An 18,084-nucleotide genomic window follows, 5' to 3' on the forward strand; every position below is an offset into this window, starting at 1 on the left:
TAAATGCCGTATGAGTTTATCTAAAGCATTATTAAAATTATTCATATGAATAAATACAAAGAAAATATAAGATACGTGCATTTTCTTTTTTGGATATGAATATTAAGTGTTTAAAGCAAGTTCCTGTTAATATTTTCATAATCATCTCAATTTAACTATAGTCAAAACTTTTTTTTTTCTATCACATGTTTTCTCTTTCTCACCTGTGGATACATAGGCATAAGTAAGTAAATAATATTCTAATACAAGGGTATTAGAAAAAAAAAAGATGCAATAGAATAGATTAACTGCTGTTTTAGACTATATACAGTAATCTTCATCTTTAACTGTACATTTACTTTTAAAAAGAAAGTTATATCTTCTATACCTCATTCCCTCTTGATATCTTGAAATTGCATGAGTTTAAACAAGTGTTCCCACAGATAGTACCTGTGCCTAGCAAAAGGAGTTTCAAAACTCTCCTTATTTTTTAATTTGTTAAAAATATTTATGGATATCTTTCCATCAAAAATGATGTGGTATTGTACAGACAGTTCTTTCCAAGAAAAAGAAAACCAAGAACAGATCTACACAGAAACAACTGCTATATAATGTCAACCCTGATTTTTAAAAACTACTTTTTAATGTTTTAAAAGTGATTGCTGTTTGTTTAATCCAAGTTGTCTCCACTTTTTGAATTATTCAGGAGGTCCTGACCACCTCTAAGAATTCTCTCTTCCAGTTTGTATTTTTGCCAAATGCCACAATAATAACTTTGGCTTTATATATCACTTTATTGTCTCCCTTCTCATCCTAATTTTTATTAGGATGTGGCTTTGTGTCAATGTGGCTTTTAATTTTTTTTCAAAAAATTTCCCTTTTATTTCATTTATACCATGTTGGTAAATATTAAATAACGAAAATATATCTGTTACTCTGAGCTTGAGAGCAAAGTCTAATGACAAACTATTTAAAACCACAAGTCCCCAGTCTTTCTGGGGAAAGGGTCCCAATGCTTTCATTAGAGACACTTATTTGTGTCCTTTGACTTATCCAATTTTATCTATGACGCATAGCCACTATGACTCAATGACCATGCCTGAGCAAATCTTTCAGTGATATCAAAACTATGTTGTATTAGTTTATCTTTTCATTAAAGTGAGTCTTGATTGAAATTTGATCCATATCATGTTCAAAAGAAACACCAGAAGCCCCTCTTCTTATTTGTAATATTTATAGTGTTTTTAAACTATTAAGCATAAAATTGAGGGGCTCTTTCTGTATCCTCTTGCAAGCTTTATGTCAAATAGGAGAGTACTTTTAGCTCCAGGACAGAATTACCAAAATGAGAGATAATGGACAGGTACTGAATCAGATACAGCTAAGGATCCTTTCCTCAAAACAGTCAGTTCTGAGCATCCTTAAACAAGGCAAAGGGTATGAAACCACTAGCCAACATGCTGGTCTGCAATTTGGAGAACTGTGATTTATACATGAGAGAACTATAATGTGTGGTCATGGAAGCTTCACATGGAAACTAAAAAAAGAAAAAAAAATCAGTGTGCAGATTGACACATTTTTTAAAAAATGAAAATTTCTCATGCTGCTCACAGCTCTCTAGCTTTTCCTGCCCTGCTTTTTTGAGAACAGAAACATCAAAGTAATGGCTTGCTTTAGTAGATTAGTGTTATTTGGCCTTTTATATTTTGAAGTAGTAATGAGAACCATAAAAACATCTTTCTCATAAAAGCTATGTCACAACCTGTTTCCTTACATTTCATTATCTTCTTTTCTTTCAAGTCTTTTCCTTCTCTACCATTTCCAACAAAGCAGGGAAAATAAATCAGTCTCAGAAGACAGGAAACATCAGCACTTTTCTTCCAGTACTGTTGAGGCTCACAAGCAGACTCATGTAGATGGATCTGTTAAGAACAGCTGGCCCAAGTCTGCAAGAGAATTCACACTGATGTCTGATGATGATGACTTATATACCCACAGTACCATTTACAAGGAATATACAGATCAAAGACCAACAAATTCAGACTTTTTACTAAGAACAGATTTTGTAGAGTCATTTTTATCCAAAACGCAAGCCAAGAATGAGTTTCTGAGGGGACCAAGAGAAAAGATTCAGAGGACGTGGAATCGGCCAGTCTGCTTACCTAGGAGACCAATGTGGGAACTTCCCAATAGGTCAGAAACCATAGCTCTAAAGCAAAGGCAAAGCAACAGGCAAGAAGCTGAAAATGAAAGTACTGGAACCAATCCAAACAAAAGAGGTAACAATAGTCCCTTGCTTACAGCTGAAGACACAAATGTAACAGAAAAAGAGGAAATAAGGCAAAGTGAATCACTGATTATACAAGGAACAGAACAGTTGCAATCTCTGTCTTCAGACTCTTCACTTTCCTCTCCTTGGTCTCACCCCTCATTCTCCACTTTGCCAAATGTTTCAAGACCTGTGGAACTCAAATCAGAACCTAATGTTGTTTCTCCTGCTGACTGTTCCTTGGAACTTTCTCCGTCAATGCCTTGCATTTTAAATTCTGCACTCCTTAGCAGAGAGACACCCACTTGTATGATGACTTTTGAAGCCAAAAGGGACATTTTCGAAAACCTTCCCCATCCACTAAAAACCTCTCCTCCTCCTCCTGTGCCTCTTATCCTTACTCCTTTTGCTCTTTCCAGTCTTCCTCCTTCCCCTCCTTCTAATCCTCCTCTTTGTCCTCCTCCTCCACTTCTTCCACTATCTGTTCCCCCTCCTCCTCCCTCTACTTCTCCTCCACCTTCACTTTCCTCTCTTCCTCCACCATCTCCTCCTCTTCCTTCTTCACTGCCTCCTTCAACTTCAGCTCCATCCACGAAGTGTGTGTTTACACCAGCTATTAAACACACTGTCAATGTGACACCAGCCAAGGAAATGAAGTTCACTGCAATACAGCTGTCAACATCAAAAACAGTGTGTAATGCAAATCCTCAAAGGGAACCAAAAGGCATCCTCAAGCATATAAAAAACTTAGCAGAACTTGAAAAGTCAGTAGCTAACATGTACAGTCAAATAGAAAACAATAATCCACCAGCACACCTCTTAAAACTTCAAATGAGTTGCCTTTCAGAGACAACAAATATGGAAATGACATCTGAACAAAACCAGGAGAATTTGCACAATATTGTTGAGGGAATTGAAACACAAACTCACAGTCAGTTTACTTCACTGTAATGTTGCTTTTCTGGTTTTAAATGGACAACTCTTTTGTTGACCATAAGCTTCAAGTGGAGGCAAATTTGAACATTAAAGAAGATTCCATTCTTTTACTTGAAACTCAATGCAATGCTGTTTTTTCCTCATTTTTAATTTAAAAGATTATTAATCTCACCATTACTAACTCATATTATAGATGTACCTTAATTTTCTTAACTATGAAGTAGTATTATTTGTCTACATTTATTTAAAAAGTAAGTAATTTCAATCTATTTTTCAATGGGCATATATGGGCATGAAAGTTAGATATCCAACTTAAATCAATGGCTTGCTTATCATGTTAAGTTTTACATTTGCTTTTTGATCATAGTTTTATATGAGTGTTCCAGGAAAACAGCAGACTGTTACAAGTAAGCTAAAAAATGATATCATATGTTCTGTTATTGCCTTGAAGCCTATGTATTTGGTAAGAAGAAATACTACCAAAGTAAAATGTTATGTATCTAGAAATGTAGGAGATGACAGACATTATGGTATTCCAAAATAAATCTCAGGTGCTATAAGATGTAGGCATCTGTTTTCTTATAAGAACACCCTTTACTCTGGCTTGCTTTTATCTTCCTAGTATGCTTATACATTTGATAAATCTTTTACTTTTTTCAATGGCTGTTTTATTCTATTTATTTCTCATTGTGCTTTCTCTTCCCTTCTTTATAATGGAAATAAATCTTGAGTTGCTGACTTCTGTAAGACATTTCATTGTTCCCACAAATGTTTAAAGTGCTCTTTAGTTTTGCTTGTTCACATTATTATATCATCTCCTTAATTATAATTTTATCATAAGATTCTCCTTCAAAAATAATAGTTATCTCCAGTTTAATAAATAAATTCTCATCCGTTTCAGCAAAAGGTTAAGTAAATGCCTACAAAGTTTTATCTAGTGTGAATTTAGTTATTTCATTGTTGAAAATTATATTTCCATTAAGTTTATCAATAGTATAAAATGTGATTATGTTATTAAAATTTAGAAAAATGCATTCTCAGTTTTATTCCTAGTTACTTTTAATTGCTATGGATAAATCATCCAAATTTAGCCTATAGCATGTAAATGAAATATAAAAATTTCAAATAGAAATCAAGCGGAATATATCTGGTGAACTGTCACCAGTTTTATATATGTCTTTCCTCTTTGGTTTAGGCAAAGAAAATAAAAAATTATACTCTAGGTAGAAATTTCAGTAGTTGTAGTTGTTCTTACATCTTAGAGCTAAACTTGTTAAATTCTTAAAGGCATCAGCTAAGCTAAGTACCATCTTTCTGTCCTAATGAAAGCTACACTGGACCATCGAGTAATTACTTTGTTTTTTCCATCTCACACATGGAATAAATTTTACTTACTGGAAATCCCCACTTTGAATACAAGTGTAATTGTTTATTATACTCTTCAGCTTTAATATTTTAGAAGATATAACTCTGTACAGAGAAAAACACAATTCTAAAATATAGGGAAAGTCTTGCTTGATAATTGCCATTGTAAGTATATTAATATAGATTCAGAGCCCTACAATGAATGCATCGTTTCATTGGTTTTGTTTGACTCATATTATGTGACATTTCTTCAAGAATTTGATTCGGCATCCCCAATTAACAATACCAAATAAAAAATGTAAAGTTAATTATTTTCATTAGTTCCTCTACTTCAGATTCTTTTCATCCAAATCAAGAGTAATTTTTTTTTCCTGGGGTTCTTGAACATGATTTTTTTCTCTCTTTCACTGAAAAACTTCAGTTGGAGTTTTTGTTGGCAGCTGGTCATATGCATGAGAACTTGTGCTATTTGGCGGACTCTGAAAAGGTATTATTGACAACTGTGTAAGCGTTTAATGTGCAAGTGTGTGTGTGTGTGTGTGTGTGTGTGTGTTTATGCTATTTTGTATCAACCTCTTGGAAATGTGAAAGAAATATCTTGATAATTCCTTAGAATTCTTTGATAATGAAATCTCTAATTACCAAAGAAATATAAGAAATCCAAATAACAATTTTATGTAGGTATGTATAGCCTTATTAAATTGTTACTTTGTCCTTTTTATAATATTTTTATAATTTAAAAATTTTATTAGTATCTTTTTTTGACTGGGAACTCTTTTCTTTCCTTTTTTTTAAAAAATATCTTTATTGGAGTATAATTGCTTTACAATGGTGTGTTAGTTTCTGCTTTATAACAAAGTGAATCAACTACACGTATACATATATTCCCATACCCCCTCCCTCTTGCATCTTACACTTTTAAAACGAAACGTCCATTGCCATGTTTTATGTTTAATCTAGTCTTTTACTGACACATTATATTTAGAGATTTCCTTCATCATAAAAGTCAATTGGAACATCTTCTACATGAGACCTAAAAATATCCTTTGAGTATACAAGCCAAAATATTATTTCTCTCCACAGCTCCTAAGCCCCCATAACCTGACAACCAACCTCTAAGAAAAGAATGCCCTTTTTTCATTCTGCATTTATTATGATCCAATTAGTGCACAAGAAATTATTAGGTACCTTATTAAAAGACATAAACAGGTTACCATACATTATCCTTATTGTTAAAAGTAAACAGTAATACATACAAATGATGTAAAATGAAAACTACACATTGGATATACACTACATAATGACGTATCAATATCATATGAATGGCTTTATAAGGATCAATAGGAAGTCATGTTAATTGAAAGCAGACAGATAACTACACATATTGATTCTGCTGTTTACCTTTTCTGAGTTACTTTTTGCCTTTGAGCTAAGACAAACAATACAAATAACCAAATAAAAAGCAACAAAAAGTTTCAAAAAGTATAGTTCAACAAAAAAGTATAGTTCATCTATTGATATTTTAGTTCCTACATTATGGAAAATATTGCTAATGAAAAGAAGCAAGTTAAATATCCTAGAAAATAAAATATAGGTTTTATTGGATATTTTATATTACATATGTGACTCAGTAGTCATTATTAAAACCTAAGTATGAGCTCTCAACTCTACATATCTCTAAAAGATACAAATTGAGTAAAAGCTGAAAATGTCTAAACTTCTAAATGCTTTAGGATTATCATTCCTCTATTGGCAGAACCATATAACATAAGCACCCTGCAACACCCCCAGTGGATGCCTGAAACCTCGGATAGTACCAAACCCTATATACACTTTTCTGTCCTATACTAATGGGTGGGTAGTGTATACAGCATGGATATACTGGAAAAAGGGCCTACTCATATCCTGAGAGGGACAGAGAAGGATGGTGTGAGGTTTCATAATGCTACTCAGATTGGAGTGCAATTTAAAACTTACAAATTTTTTATTTCCAGAACTTTCCACTTAATGTTTTTGGACCATGGTTGACTGCAGGTAGCAAATAGAGATACCACAGATAAGGGAGGACTATTGTATAAATTGCTGATAGCAATATATATGTATAAGCATTATATTACCATTATTTCCAGCCATTTCAATCAACAATGCCTTAAGCACTTAAGATGCATTCAAATAAGCAGACTTATTTTTCAAAGTCCTTGAAATATTTTAAATAAATTTTCTACAGATTGTTTTGCTGAACTTTAGAAAGTCTTCATAATAACTCTTCATTGCAGTTGTTTATTAATTTCATATAGCATAGTCAACAGCACCAGGTTTATACTTTAGGTCAAGTGTTTAATGAATAATAAATGAAAAATCTTCATAATTAATGACATTCAACATTGAAAAAAATTCCATGCTTTTTTCCCTCTCAAGTACAGTCAACTGTTTCACTTACTTGTCCATTTAACTTTATAAATCTTTAGGTAATATTGAATGTTTGGCTATTATATCTCTAAAAACTTTTTTACTTCATGTTTAATAATGTAATTGACCTTTAAAGGCCAGTTAATATTTTGCATTTATTATTTTTAGAATAAATGGACACAGACAAACATTTGGAAGAATATGTTCTAGTCATGGAGATATTTTTTTTTGTCCTGTACCAATATGTTTTTCATGTATGAAGCATATCTTTTCCCCAAATGAGTATCTTACATGTATCAAGACTTGTTTAGGACAGACATGATGTAGAATATTTTTAATACAACTGATCATAACAGAGTCAAAGTATGTCAAGGTATGTTATTAAACACCATTGAGATAAAATAGATTGTGAATAGTTTGGTGTTCATATGGAATGAGGGTCTGGCGTGATAATTATTTTTAATAATGCAGGCATGAAACCTTGATTCTCCTGTCTTGATACTGCCACAAAATATATTTCTCACTGAGACAACATTTTAGAAAAATTTGCCTTCTCAGTTTTTCTCTGATTTTCTTAAGTTACCCTTATCTATAATTCTATTCAATCTGAAAATCCAAGATGTTTAATACTGATTTCTTCGTTTCTGCCTTGCAGGAGAGGTTATACATCAGAGGTAAGGGCTTTATGGTGTTATGTTACATTATAAGCTTATTAGGACAATATTTATGTTATAGGCAGGACTGATTTACATTCTTTCAAAATGAGGGTATTTTCATTTAACAAAACATAAGTATGCTTTGCTATTTATTTTCTTGTACATCTGTTGCTTCTTTGTTTTGGGGTTTTAAGTCTATTATTCAATGGGTGAATAAAGATCAACTGCCAACCTTTTCAAAGATAAATTTATTTTTTCCTGAATTATTCTCTCTCAATATTGTGACATTCCCCCAAATTTATTTTTCTAAGGCTATAAATCTAATCTAGAAACTGTTTCTAATTTAGATACTTTTTTTTTTTAATCAGTCCAAGGCTCATTCCTACCATGTTTGAGCTTGAGCTTTTGAAGAGTTAAAAACAAGTCAGACTATTAGAAAGCTGTGGCTTTTCTTTGTGTTAATTTGATTCTCAGTCCACAAAGAAGATACTGGGCATTCTGGCCAATGGTATTTGGTGAATAATGCTGTAAGTGGTGCTATCAATGAATCACTGAGAAGTTAGTATGGTTTGGCATACAGCTCTTCAGTTAAGAGAATGAAATAAGCATATGACTTAATTGGCTAACAGTTTAGAATTCATACGTCCTAGGTTTTTTGGAAATCAAAATGAATGCATTTAAGAAAAACTGATTTTCAGGAATAATTATAACAGCTAGCAGATTGAATCAGAATATCTCTAACTTCAACTTCCTACCCCTTTAAGTTAATACCTTAACTGCACTAACTCATTAACATCTGTATCATGGAAAATCTATCCCTTCAGTCAAATAGTTGTTCTATTGGCCATTTCAAACAGTTGGTTCATTGGTAGGATTATCTCCCTGAACTTCTCTGTCCGCTTTCCCAATGCTTACTTTAAGATTTATGTTGTATAACTATTCCCCTCAAGAGTTGAGACGCCAAAATTTAAATTGTGTATCTTGTTTTCATCTGGTTAAAGTATAAGTTATCATGAAACAGATCAATAGAGACTCTGTTTTTTGAAAAATATGGGTGAAATGGGGGGCAGTGGGAAATGATCTCTGCAAAAACTGAGGAAGGACAATTTCTTTAATCACAAAAGAATTTCTGAAAACGTGCTTAATGCTTGAGTTCAAGCATTCCACATTTTGGTAAAAAGAAAAATGGGGAGCATGTCTTAAATATAATGATGAATATATTACAACCATATCATTATTTTGTGTGCCCTACCCTTCTTCCTGATTATGTATATATAATATGATTATACCTAATATGACCGGGGAGAAAAAAAGAGGGCCAATTTAAAACAAGGTTAAATTTGCTAAAAAGAATTGTGTGATACTTAAAGTGCTTCAGAACCATAAATGACTTTTTGTACTATGAAGCTTAAACCAAAAAGTTATTTATAGATTTTTATTTATTAAGATTATTAGCTTTGATGTTAATTAAAACAATGATGAAATTAAAGCACATTAATTAATTATGTTCTAACATTAATAGTCAAAATATTATTTAATGCTGTTAGTAGCTATCACATGAATAATAAATCATATCCCAAGGTAACCAGTTTTAAGCTGTGGCCTTATTTTCTCTCTTTTCAATGATAATCTACTTTTTCCACCTGAATTATTTTCTAAACCTTTTTCTATTTTACTTTCCTTTGGCAGCAACAACAACTGCTGAGGCCTTCTCTCCTTAAACCAGAGGTATCAATTTTCTTTTTCTTTTCAACCTTCACTGAGTCTTGACAATACTTTATGTGACTCTGAGGTCCATCTAACATGTGGGCAGAGTGGGTGGCTGCCAGTATGGCATAATTTTACAAGGAAGAGAAGAGGTGGTTTTAAATTAAAACAAATAAGCAAATAAATAAGCAAGCAAATCACCTCTCTGCTGTTTTCTGGTGACTGAAATTCCAAATTTTTAGCTTCACTCTCTGGGAATTAGATAAATAAGACCTTTGTTCCTATTAAAAACAAGCAAGCATTAAATGAAGCGAGTCATGAACCTGATCTGTCAGTTATCTTAGTGAATCTAGATTCATCAGAACTGTTCTTGAGATCAGACTTAGGTTAGGCAAAGTCTGAAGAAAGAACGCTGACATCTGTGCTAAAATAACAAAGGTAGAAATTGGGTTGTGATAAACAGACTTTGATCATTGAAATGTGATTCAAAATACTGCCTTTGGGCACATGTCTATTTTAAGATGCTTATGACATTTTCTTCTAAAAGAAGAAAAAAAGATATTTGGAGTTATATAATAAATGCATATGATTTTTATTTATTTATTATTCATATATACTTCCTAAATAAAAAACATATATTAAAGTTAATTTTAAATATCTCCTTACTTTGGAAAATTTAGTATTTTCTAAGCTCCACTTAAAAAATTATTCCTTTATTCCTATTTCTCAACAACAGAATCTTAACTTTGCTAAAGACAGGCATTTTGTGGTTAGAATTTACTCCCCCAAATCATCGGGAGGTTGAGTGACAGGAATATTCAACTTTTATACATTTTATCAAAAATTTCCATGGAGACTTCTCCATAAACTGTTAAATCTGATAACTCAGAGTTAAAATCCAAATGCCAGTTACCTGATGCAAGGCCTTAGTCAAGCTATGTATCCTCCTAAGCATCAATTTCATCTTTTATAGAATGTTGGCAGTAATATTTCATATATAAGCTCCTAGCTCAGCAACTGGAACATAGTGGGAAGAAATTCAGTAAATGGTAGTTATTTTTCTTGTTTTGTTTGCATCAGTATAAATTTTTATACTTTGATCAGTAAGAAACTAGGTTAATTCTATGTGTGTGCGGTCAGCAAAAATGAATTTTTAAAATAACATTAAGCATTTGATCTGCCCATAAAAGCACCTTTTAGTAAGCTACTTAGCATGATTTTCTAAACTCTAGGATTTACCTGCTAAGTGGATGGCAACAGGGACTGTGTGGAACAGCAAAAAAGGCCAATATTACACTCTTTTTTAGGGCTGACTTAAGGAGCTTAATGGTCACCAAGTCCTTCCTCCATTTTCTTTTTTTCTGGGTGGTATAAGTATCCAAGACCAACCCTTCAGAATATTCCCTTCTACTAGCTCCTGTCTCTCCCTACAGAATACAGAGTGACAGATTAAATCTATGATTGAGTTTCCTGGGCTCTTTCCCAGTTGCTCTATCCTTCTATTGTATTTTTTAAAGTCATTTGATGCCAGATATATATTGTAGCTAGCAAGAGCTAAGTTTCATTTACTGTTCAGAGAAAAAGAAAAAGTACGTGTCTGTAAATTGATTCTTTTAAAATCTGAAATCCACTCAGTCGCATTATGTTTCCATAAATATTTTTCATTATTGCTAAAAGTTATTAGAATTCAACTTCAAAACCTTTGTTTTTGTTTTTTTTTTTTTGCATTACGCGGGCCTCTCACTGTTGTGGCCTCTCCCGTTGCGAAGCACAGGCTCTGGACGCGCAGGCTCAGCGGCCATGGCTCACGGGCCCAGCCGCTCCGCGGCATGTGGGATCTTCCCAGACCGGGGCACGAACCCGTGTCCCCTGCATCGGCAGGCGGACTCTCAACCACTGCGCCACCAGGGAAGCCCCTGAACCTTTTTTTTTTTTTAATTGTTGTAAGAACACATAACTTGAGATCTTTCTTCTTAGATTTTTAAGTTCACAATACAGTATTGTTAGCTATAAGCAGAATGCTGCACAGCAATCTCTGAACATTTTCATCTTGCTTAATTCAAACTTTAGACCTGTTACATAGCAACTCCACATTTCCCCCTCTCGCCATCACCTGGCAACCATCATTTTACTTTCTGCTTCTCTGAGATTGACTATTTTAGATACCATATGTAAGTGAAGTCATGCAGCATTTGCCCTTCTGTGACTGGCTTATTTCACTTAGCACAGTGTTCTCAAGTTTCATCCATGTGGTAGCATATGGCAAGAGTTCCTTCTTTTTTTTCTTTTGAAGGCTGAATAATACTCCATTATGTACCACATTTTCTTTATACATTCTTCCATTCATGGACATTTAGGTTTCAACTTCAAAATCACTTGGCAGTCTTTGCTCAGCCTCCCTATGTATTAGATAAAACATGCATTGGTCAAGTAGTTAAATATTACTTCTGAGACCTATTTGCTTCATTTAAACCAGTATAATTACGTTGGGTTTTGGATGCCTCAGAAGTCTAAGCCTACCAATATGAAACGTGTATTTTTTAAATTTTTTAAATTTGTATTTTTTAAATACACGTTTTAAAAACGTGTATTTTTAAAATTTGAATAAGTCAAACTTAGACTTTAACTTTGTCCCAATTTCTTATTGGTCTGAATTGGCTTCCTACAATAAAACTTTTCCTATAATAAACATTTTTATTGGAAATAAAACTGCAGACATAAAATCATATAGTGCAGCAAAATGAATTTTTACAGCATGCTCATGCCCTACTAGCTCTCCGGTAGCCCCTCCATGTTAACACTCAGATATTATTTCTCCTTTCCCTAACCACTCACCTAGCTTTTTTCCCAAGATAAATATTTAATACGTATATTTAATTTCAGCTTTATCAAGGTATAAGTGACAAATTAAATTGTAAGATAATTCAAGTGTCCATTGTGGTGATTTGACATATGTATACACTGTGAAAAGACTAACGCATCCTTCCTCACATATTTATCTTTTTTTTAAATTATTTTTTTGGTGAGAATATTTAAGTTGTATCCTTTTAGCAAATTTCAGTCATACAGTACAGTGTTACCAACTGTAGTCACCATGTTTTATATTAGACGCTCAGACCTTGTTCATCTTATAGCTGAAAATTTGGACACTTTCACTAACCTCTCCCTATTTCCTCTACTCAGCAACCACTTTTCTACTCTGTTTCTATGAGTTTGGCTTTTAATTTGGTTTTTTATTTTCAGATTCCACATATAAGTAATACCATACAGTATTTGTATCTGTGTCTGGCTTGTCTCACTTAGCATAATGCCCTCAAGGTTCATTTCATGTTGTCGTCACAAATGGCATGAGTTCCTTCTAAATATAGCCATTTATTGCTCAGTAGTAGCAATATTGTAGCCAATGAGGTTTTTCCGAAGTGGGATTACTGCCAATTGAAAACTTTTTACCTGGCTTCTAACACCCAGATTGGTTTGTCTGTTTTTGAAGTTTATATAAATAGAATAATATAGAATCATGTTTCATTTTGTACCTGACTTCCTTTGCTCATCATTCTGTTGGGGAGATTCATCTCTGCTATGTGATGTAGTAGTGTGCTTATCTCATGGACTTTTGTATCAGTTCCAGTTTTGGGCTGTTACAAATGATGCATTTTGGTGAACAATTTTACATATATATGTTGGGCACGTAGACTGAACTAAATTGAATTTCTGTGAAAAGAGATGCATATATTTGACTTTGGTATTATTCCCAAACATTTCCCAAATGGTTTTGCTAATTTATAATCCCTCCAGAAGTATATGAGAGCTCCATGTCCTTGATGCAAGATGGTATTGCTGATCTATCTATCTATCTATATATATATTACTTTTAGTTAATCTTGTGGGTAAACTGAATCCTTTTTAACATCAAAACTGGATTCCTTTGCAGTTAATTCACAAAGTATTTGTAACCGCAAATGCATCAGAGAGTACATTTAGTAGAGTAATTGCAAACTTATAAAAATCTAGGGAAGTGATGTAAATGAACAGAGTTTATTCAATGTAAAAATAAAAAAGAGCAGATGGGGCATCCTATTGTGACTGGGGGTGTAGATGTAAAATAGTCTGGTGGAGAATACAGCAGTAACCAGGAGAAAACATGATTGCTTTAAGGAGTAGTACCACCAACTAAATTCATGACGTGTAAAAATATGAGCCCAGTGTTGCCATCTTTTTATTTTTTGAGAGAAATCAAAACTCAGATCTTTAATAGCATTTTCTGATGAGCATTTGGGCAACTAATCACTTTTTTAAAATGATATTTGCCAAACAAAGCACAAGTGAAGTCTATTGTACATTTCCATCATGCAGGCTGTGAATTTCCACACTTTTTAAATGATATATTAGTGTCCACAGAGGACTTTTTTTCCTAACTAATACTATACCTGGATCAACAAAATTAGTTCTTATGAATAGTAGATGATCTTAGAAATAAGTATCCACTGGTTTTCCTATGTATACCTATACGTTTTCCTTCTTCCCTTTTCTTACTTCATTGCAAATTAATTTGGTTAAACCTTGGCAGTTCAATTTATTTAAACGTTAAAATGGAGTTAAAGAGGAAAATACAGTGAAATTGAATTTAATAGTTATTTAAAGCTAGTTCTATATGTATGTCTCAGGAAAAATATCTTTCCATAAGTGTAGAGTGACAAAAATCAATATTGTCTGGAATTTAGAACTGGAAACCTTGAAAGGGCCTATTGTCTGACAAATTTCTTTAAAAAAAATTAAATTCAGAATTAGCAGTATGTTTTAAAATGTAAATATCCTTGGGCTATATCGCATATTAGCACATTTTTTATTAATGTATAAATGATTTTCAGATCCTTTCATAAGAATAGCATTTGGTGAATGGGAGAGCTCTAGATACTAGAAAATTGTTATCAGGATGATGAAACAGTGCTGAAGATAATGTTATAATTTTCTTCAAGGCTAAAGTCTATTAGTAATGTGTTAACTAGATTGAAATATTAACTGTCTATTGATAGTTTTAAAAATTATCTAAGAACAAATGGTATGCTTATCTGTTATCTTTAACAGGTTTACCATTAGACAAAATTTACTTTCCCCCTCCTCAGTTCTAATAGCATAACTTAATTTTGTGTAAGAGTTACAGCCAAATATATATATATATATATATATATATATATATATTTGAATATGTCTAACATTTTTAATTAAAGTTATTTTGACAGCAGTGTTTTGAGTCATCGAATACTAGGTCTGGAAATCTGACATTGAGCTGAAATGTGATAAGAATTTATTTTCAAATGCGATTTCTCTTTTTGAATAATAGGAGTTATCCATGGAGTCTGGAATTGATCCTGGCCAGGAATATGGACAAGATTATTACAGTTATGAGCATGGGTACATCTTCAGATTTTTTATCCAGTATCTTAATATTTTTATGAATAATAAGGTGTTATTAAATGATTATTATTACTAGCATTTTTATGAGTGTCATTTCATCAGTTTCATTTTTGAAAATGAGTTATGTATCTAGTTTTAGCTTCAATCAAGTTTAACCATGTTTCTATATTGAATTCTGTTTTGATGTTTATATTGATATTGGCTACAACTTGAAAAATGCAATAAAATTATTCAAATTATTTAAATGAGAAATAGAAGTCAAACATATTTGCTCAATTCCTGAATTCACCATTTCTTTCATATGAGATATTTAATATTTTATCTAACCAATCAGCCTCAAGATTTGCCCAAGAGAAACGAAGAAAACATACTTTAGAATCCGGTAATAAGCATTTCGAAAGTCAGTTCTACACACATAAGTTAACTGCTTTCTAAACATACAGTAGAGGAAAATAAAGACCATTACAGATCACATTTGAAGCAGATTTTTACTATAAACTTAGAGAATTTATGTTTTGAATAAGCTATCATACTTTCAGAAAGAACCAATTTGGTGCCCTAAATTCTTCAGTTAGTCAAGGAAAACTATTCCTTTCTCTTTAGTCTCTCCTAAAACTTAAATCTGAAATAACTCTTTTTCTTGTTATTCCAGGGTACCATTATGGCAAAAGTCATTGGTCATCAGGTTGTAGTTCTTTCTCTGTGATTTTGTAACTAGTTTACAAGGAGCCCAACAGGTGCTGTATAAATATCTGTTGATTGAATGATGAAGAAAAAGAAGAAAACAGAGATCAGTCATGGTTATACAGATCAAATGAAAAACTGCTTAAAGTTGTAAGTTTCTGTTACAGGTATGAAATGCCTCAATATGGAAGTCGCCGTCGTTTGTTACCACCAACTGGACAAGAGGAATATGGTGAGGTGGTTGGCGAAGCTGAGGAGGAATATGAGGAAGAAGAGGTAATTACTGTAATTTTTTAATGGAATATTAATATTTCAAGAATAATATTTTTAGCCCTATTTGAATAGCAGGCTACAAAACATTTCAAAATTTCAGAAATCCTATTCACTTAGTAGTTGATTTCCATAGAACAATTTAATAACGCTAACCATTCCATTGCCTTGTCTACAGAAAGAAATTTTTTATAAGTTTATTTATTTCTATAAAACATTAAACACTTGGAATAAAGCCACAATAAAATTTATATTTTATAAAATCCTAAATGTTATTCCATAAAGATATTATAATCAAATATGTTAAAAAGTATTTTGCAAAACAAAATGCTCCCACATTGTCTAGCAAACCTAAAACTCATGAAAGTACAATATCAATCTTTTAATTAAGAGAAAAATAAAACCACCAGTATTCTTAATGGAATTACATCATTTAATTCATCTATATCAATTCTTATACTTTGCCTGAAATATTTATTTGGAATACTTATCCAAAAATTTTAAAGAAAAAAGTTTTAATGTCACTGTACTTTTACCCTGTTCAAAATTTTACAAATAGTCAGATTTTACATTAGCTATTCAGATAAGCTATCATAATTTCCTGATTGCTTAAAATTTTGTTAAAGCAAATACATAAAACTATTAATCAAAGTCTAGGGATGGGAGAGGGAAGAGGTAATGATTAATTTTCTTTCTCCTTTGATCTAAGGTGCAAAATAAATTTTGAGTAAGAAAAAATGAGAAAGTATTAAATTTTGGTATTATAAGGTAAAAGCTAAAATAAAATAATTTACATTTCCTTGAACACCTTCTGCCTATATGCAGTGGGGATAAACAGTAGGGAATTGTGTGATTGTTCTATGAAACCAGTTTTATAACTTGCATGAAGCTGTCAGCCTGCAGATTCACTCTTGCTTAACTTGTGTGAGACATGGTCACATAATAACCATTCCCCAGCTGACACTTCAATTGCATTTTCGTGATTTTCAGGAAAAGGCAAAGAAAGTTAAAAAACCAAAAGTTGAAATTAGAGAGCCTAGTGAGGAGGAAGAAGTAGTTGTCACTATTGAAAAGCCACCAGCAGCTGAGCCAACATATACGACGTGGAAGAGTGCCAGGATATTCCCCATGATTTTTAAGAAAGTTAGAGGACTAGCTGATAGAAGAGGCGTCATTGACCTTGAAGATGAAGAGTGGCAGAGACGCCTTGAGGCAGAAGATAAAGATTATTTGAAACTAACACTGGACCAAGAGGAAGCTACAGAAAGCACGGTAGAGTCAGAGGAGGAATCCTCAAGTGACTATACTGAATACAGTGAAGAGGAATCCGAGTTCAGTGAGTCTGAGACGACAGAAGAGTCTGAATCAGAGACACCCTCTGAGGAGGAAGAAAGTTCTACCCCTGAATCAGAAGAATCCACGGAGTCAGAAGGAGAAAAGGCAAGGAAGAACATTTTTCTTGCAAGAAGAAGGCCCATTGCTGAAGAGGTCCAGAAAGTCAAAGATAGAAAAGAGGAGCTACCTGAAGAGCCAGAAGAACGGAACGTGGAAGAAGAGGAGGAACGCCCAGCAGAACAGGAAAGTGAGCTGGCCCCTGTGGAAGAGCCCACGGACCTCGAATCTCAAGACATCACTGAGGAGGGCAGTGCAGAATCAGCTTCAGTGGAAGGAGGTGTGGAAAGTGAGGAGGAGTCAGAATCAAGTATGAGTAGCAGTAGTAGTGAAAGTCAGTCTGGAGGTCCTTGGGGCTTTCAGGTGCCAGAGTATGACCCAAGCAAGCAGGCAAACGAAAAGAAGCCTCCAGGAGCAAGCTCAGAAGGTTACAACACAGCACTTTAAAAGAGATCACAGTAGGTGAAAGTTTTGCAGTGATGAGTGCTCTTGTGTGCAGTGCCTTCTGTGTGTTCTCTGAAATGACACTTGAAGGGGAGGAAATTGATCATAATTCTTATCTGACTTAAGATTTAGAAGCATGCCAGAGAAGTGAATATATATGCTATCCAAACAGATTTGTATATCAGAATATATTAGGGTAAATCTGACTGATCTTTCCTATATTAGTAATTCAGAAGACATGCAATCAGTTAATCAGTATTTAATATTTCATAGTGTGATTTCTGTTAATGCAATGTGGCATTATGTATTGCCAGTAATGCTCTGACTACTGGAATGGACTATATGAATATATATATATATATATATATATATATATATATATAGACACACACACACACACACATATATATATATATATAGTGGTTTTGTATCATCTTAAATCCTTAGGACAATATGTAACAAATAAGATCTCTACAAGACTACTTTTGCATATATGTACATTTCAGATGGCAAACATATTATCAAAAATATCATGAACATGTTCAATTAGGTTTATAG

At 32.9% G+C, this 18,084-nt stretch overlaps 1 protein-coding gene across 1 annotated transcript in view; it reads left to right on the forward strand.

Moving 5' to 3' along the window:
• Positions 1-17,820, forward strand: part of PCDH15 (protocadherin related 15) — a 711,784-nt gene extending 693,964 nt beyond the window's left edge. Inside the window, exons 31-33 of the mRNA XM_049696610.1 lie at positions 218-223; positions 15,588-15,696; positions 16,681-17,820. Coding sequence (XP_049552567.1) covers positions 218-223; positions 15,588-15,696; positions 16,681-17,529 — 964 coding nt within the window. The 3' untranslated portion in view covers positions 17,530-17,820. The remainder of the gene's footprint in view (positions 1-217; positions 224-15,587; positions 15,697-16,680) is intronic.
• Positions 17,821-18,084: the final 264 nt, after the last annotated feature.

This window comes from Orcinus orca, chromosome 14 (genome assembly GCF_937001465.1).
Source record: "Orcinus orca chromosome 14, mOrcOrc1.1, whole genome shotgun sequence".
NCBI lineage: Eukaryota > Metazoa > Chordata > Mammalia > Artiodactyla > Delphinidae > Orcinus > Orcinus orca.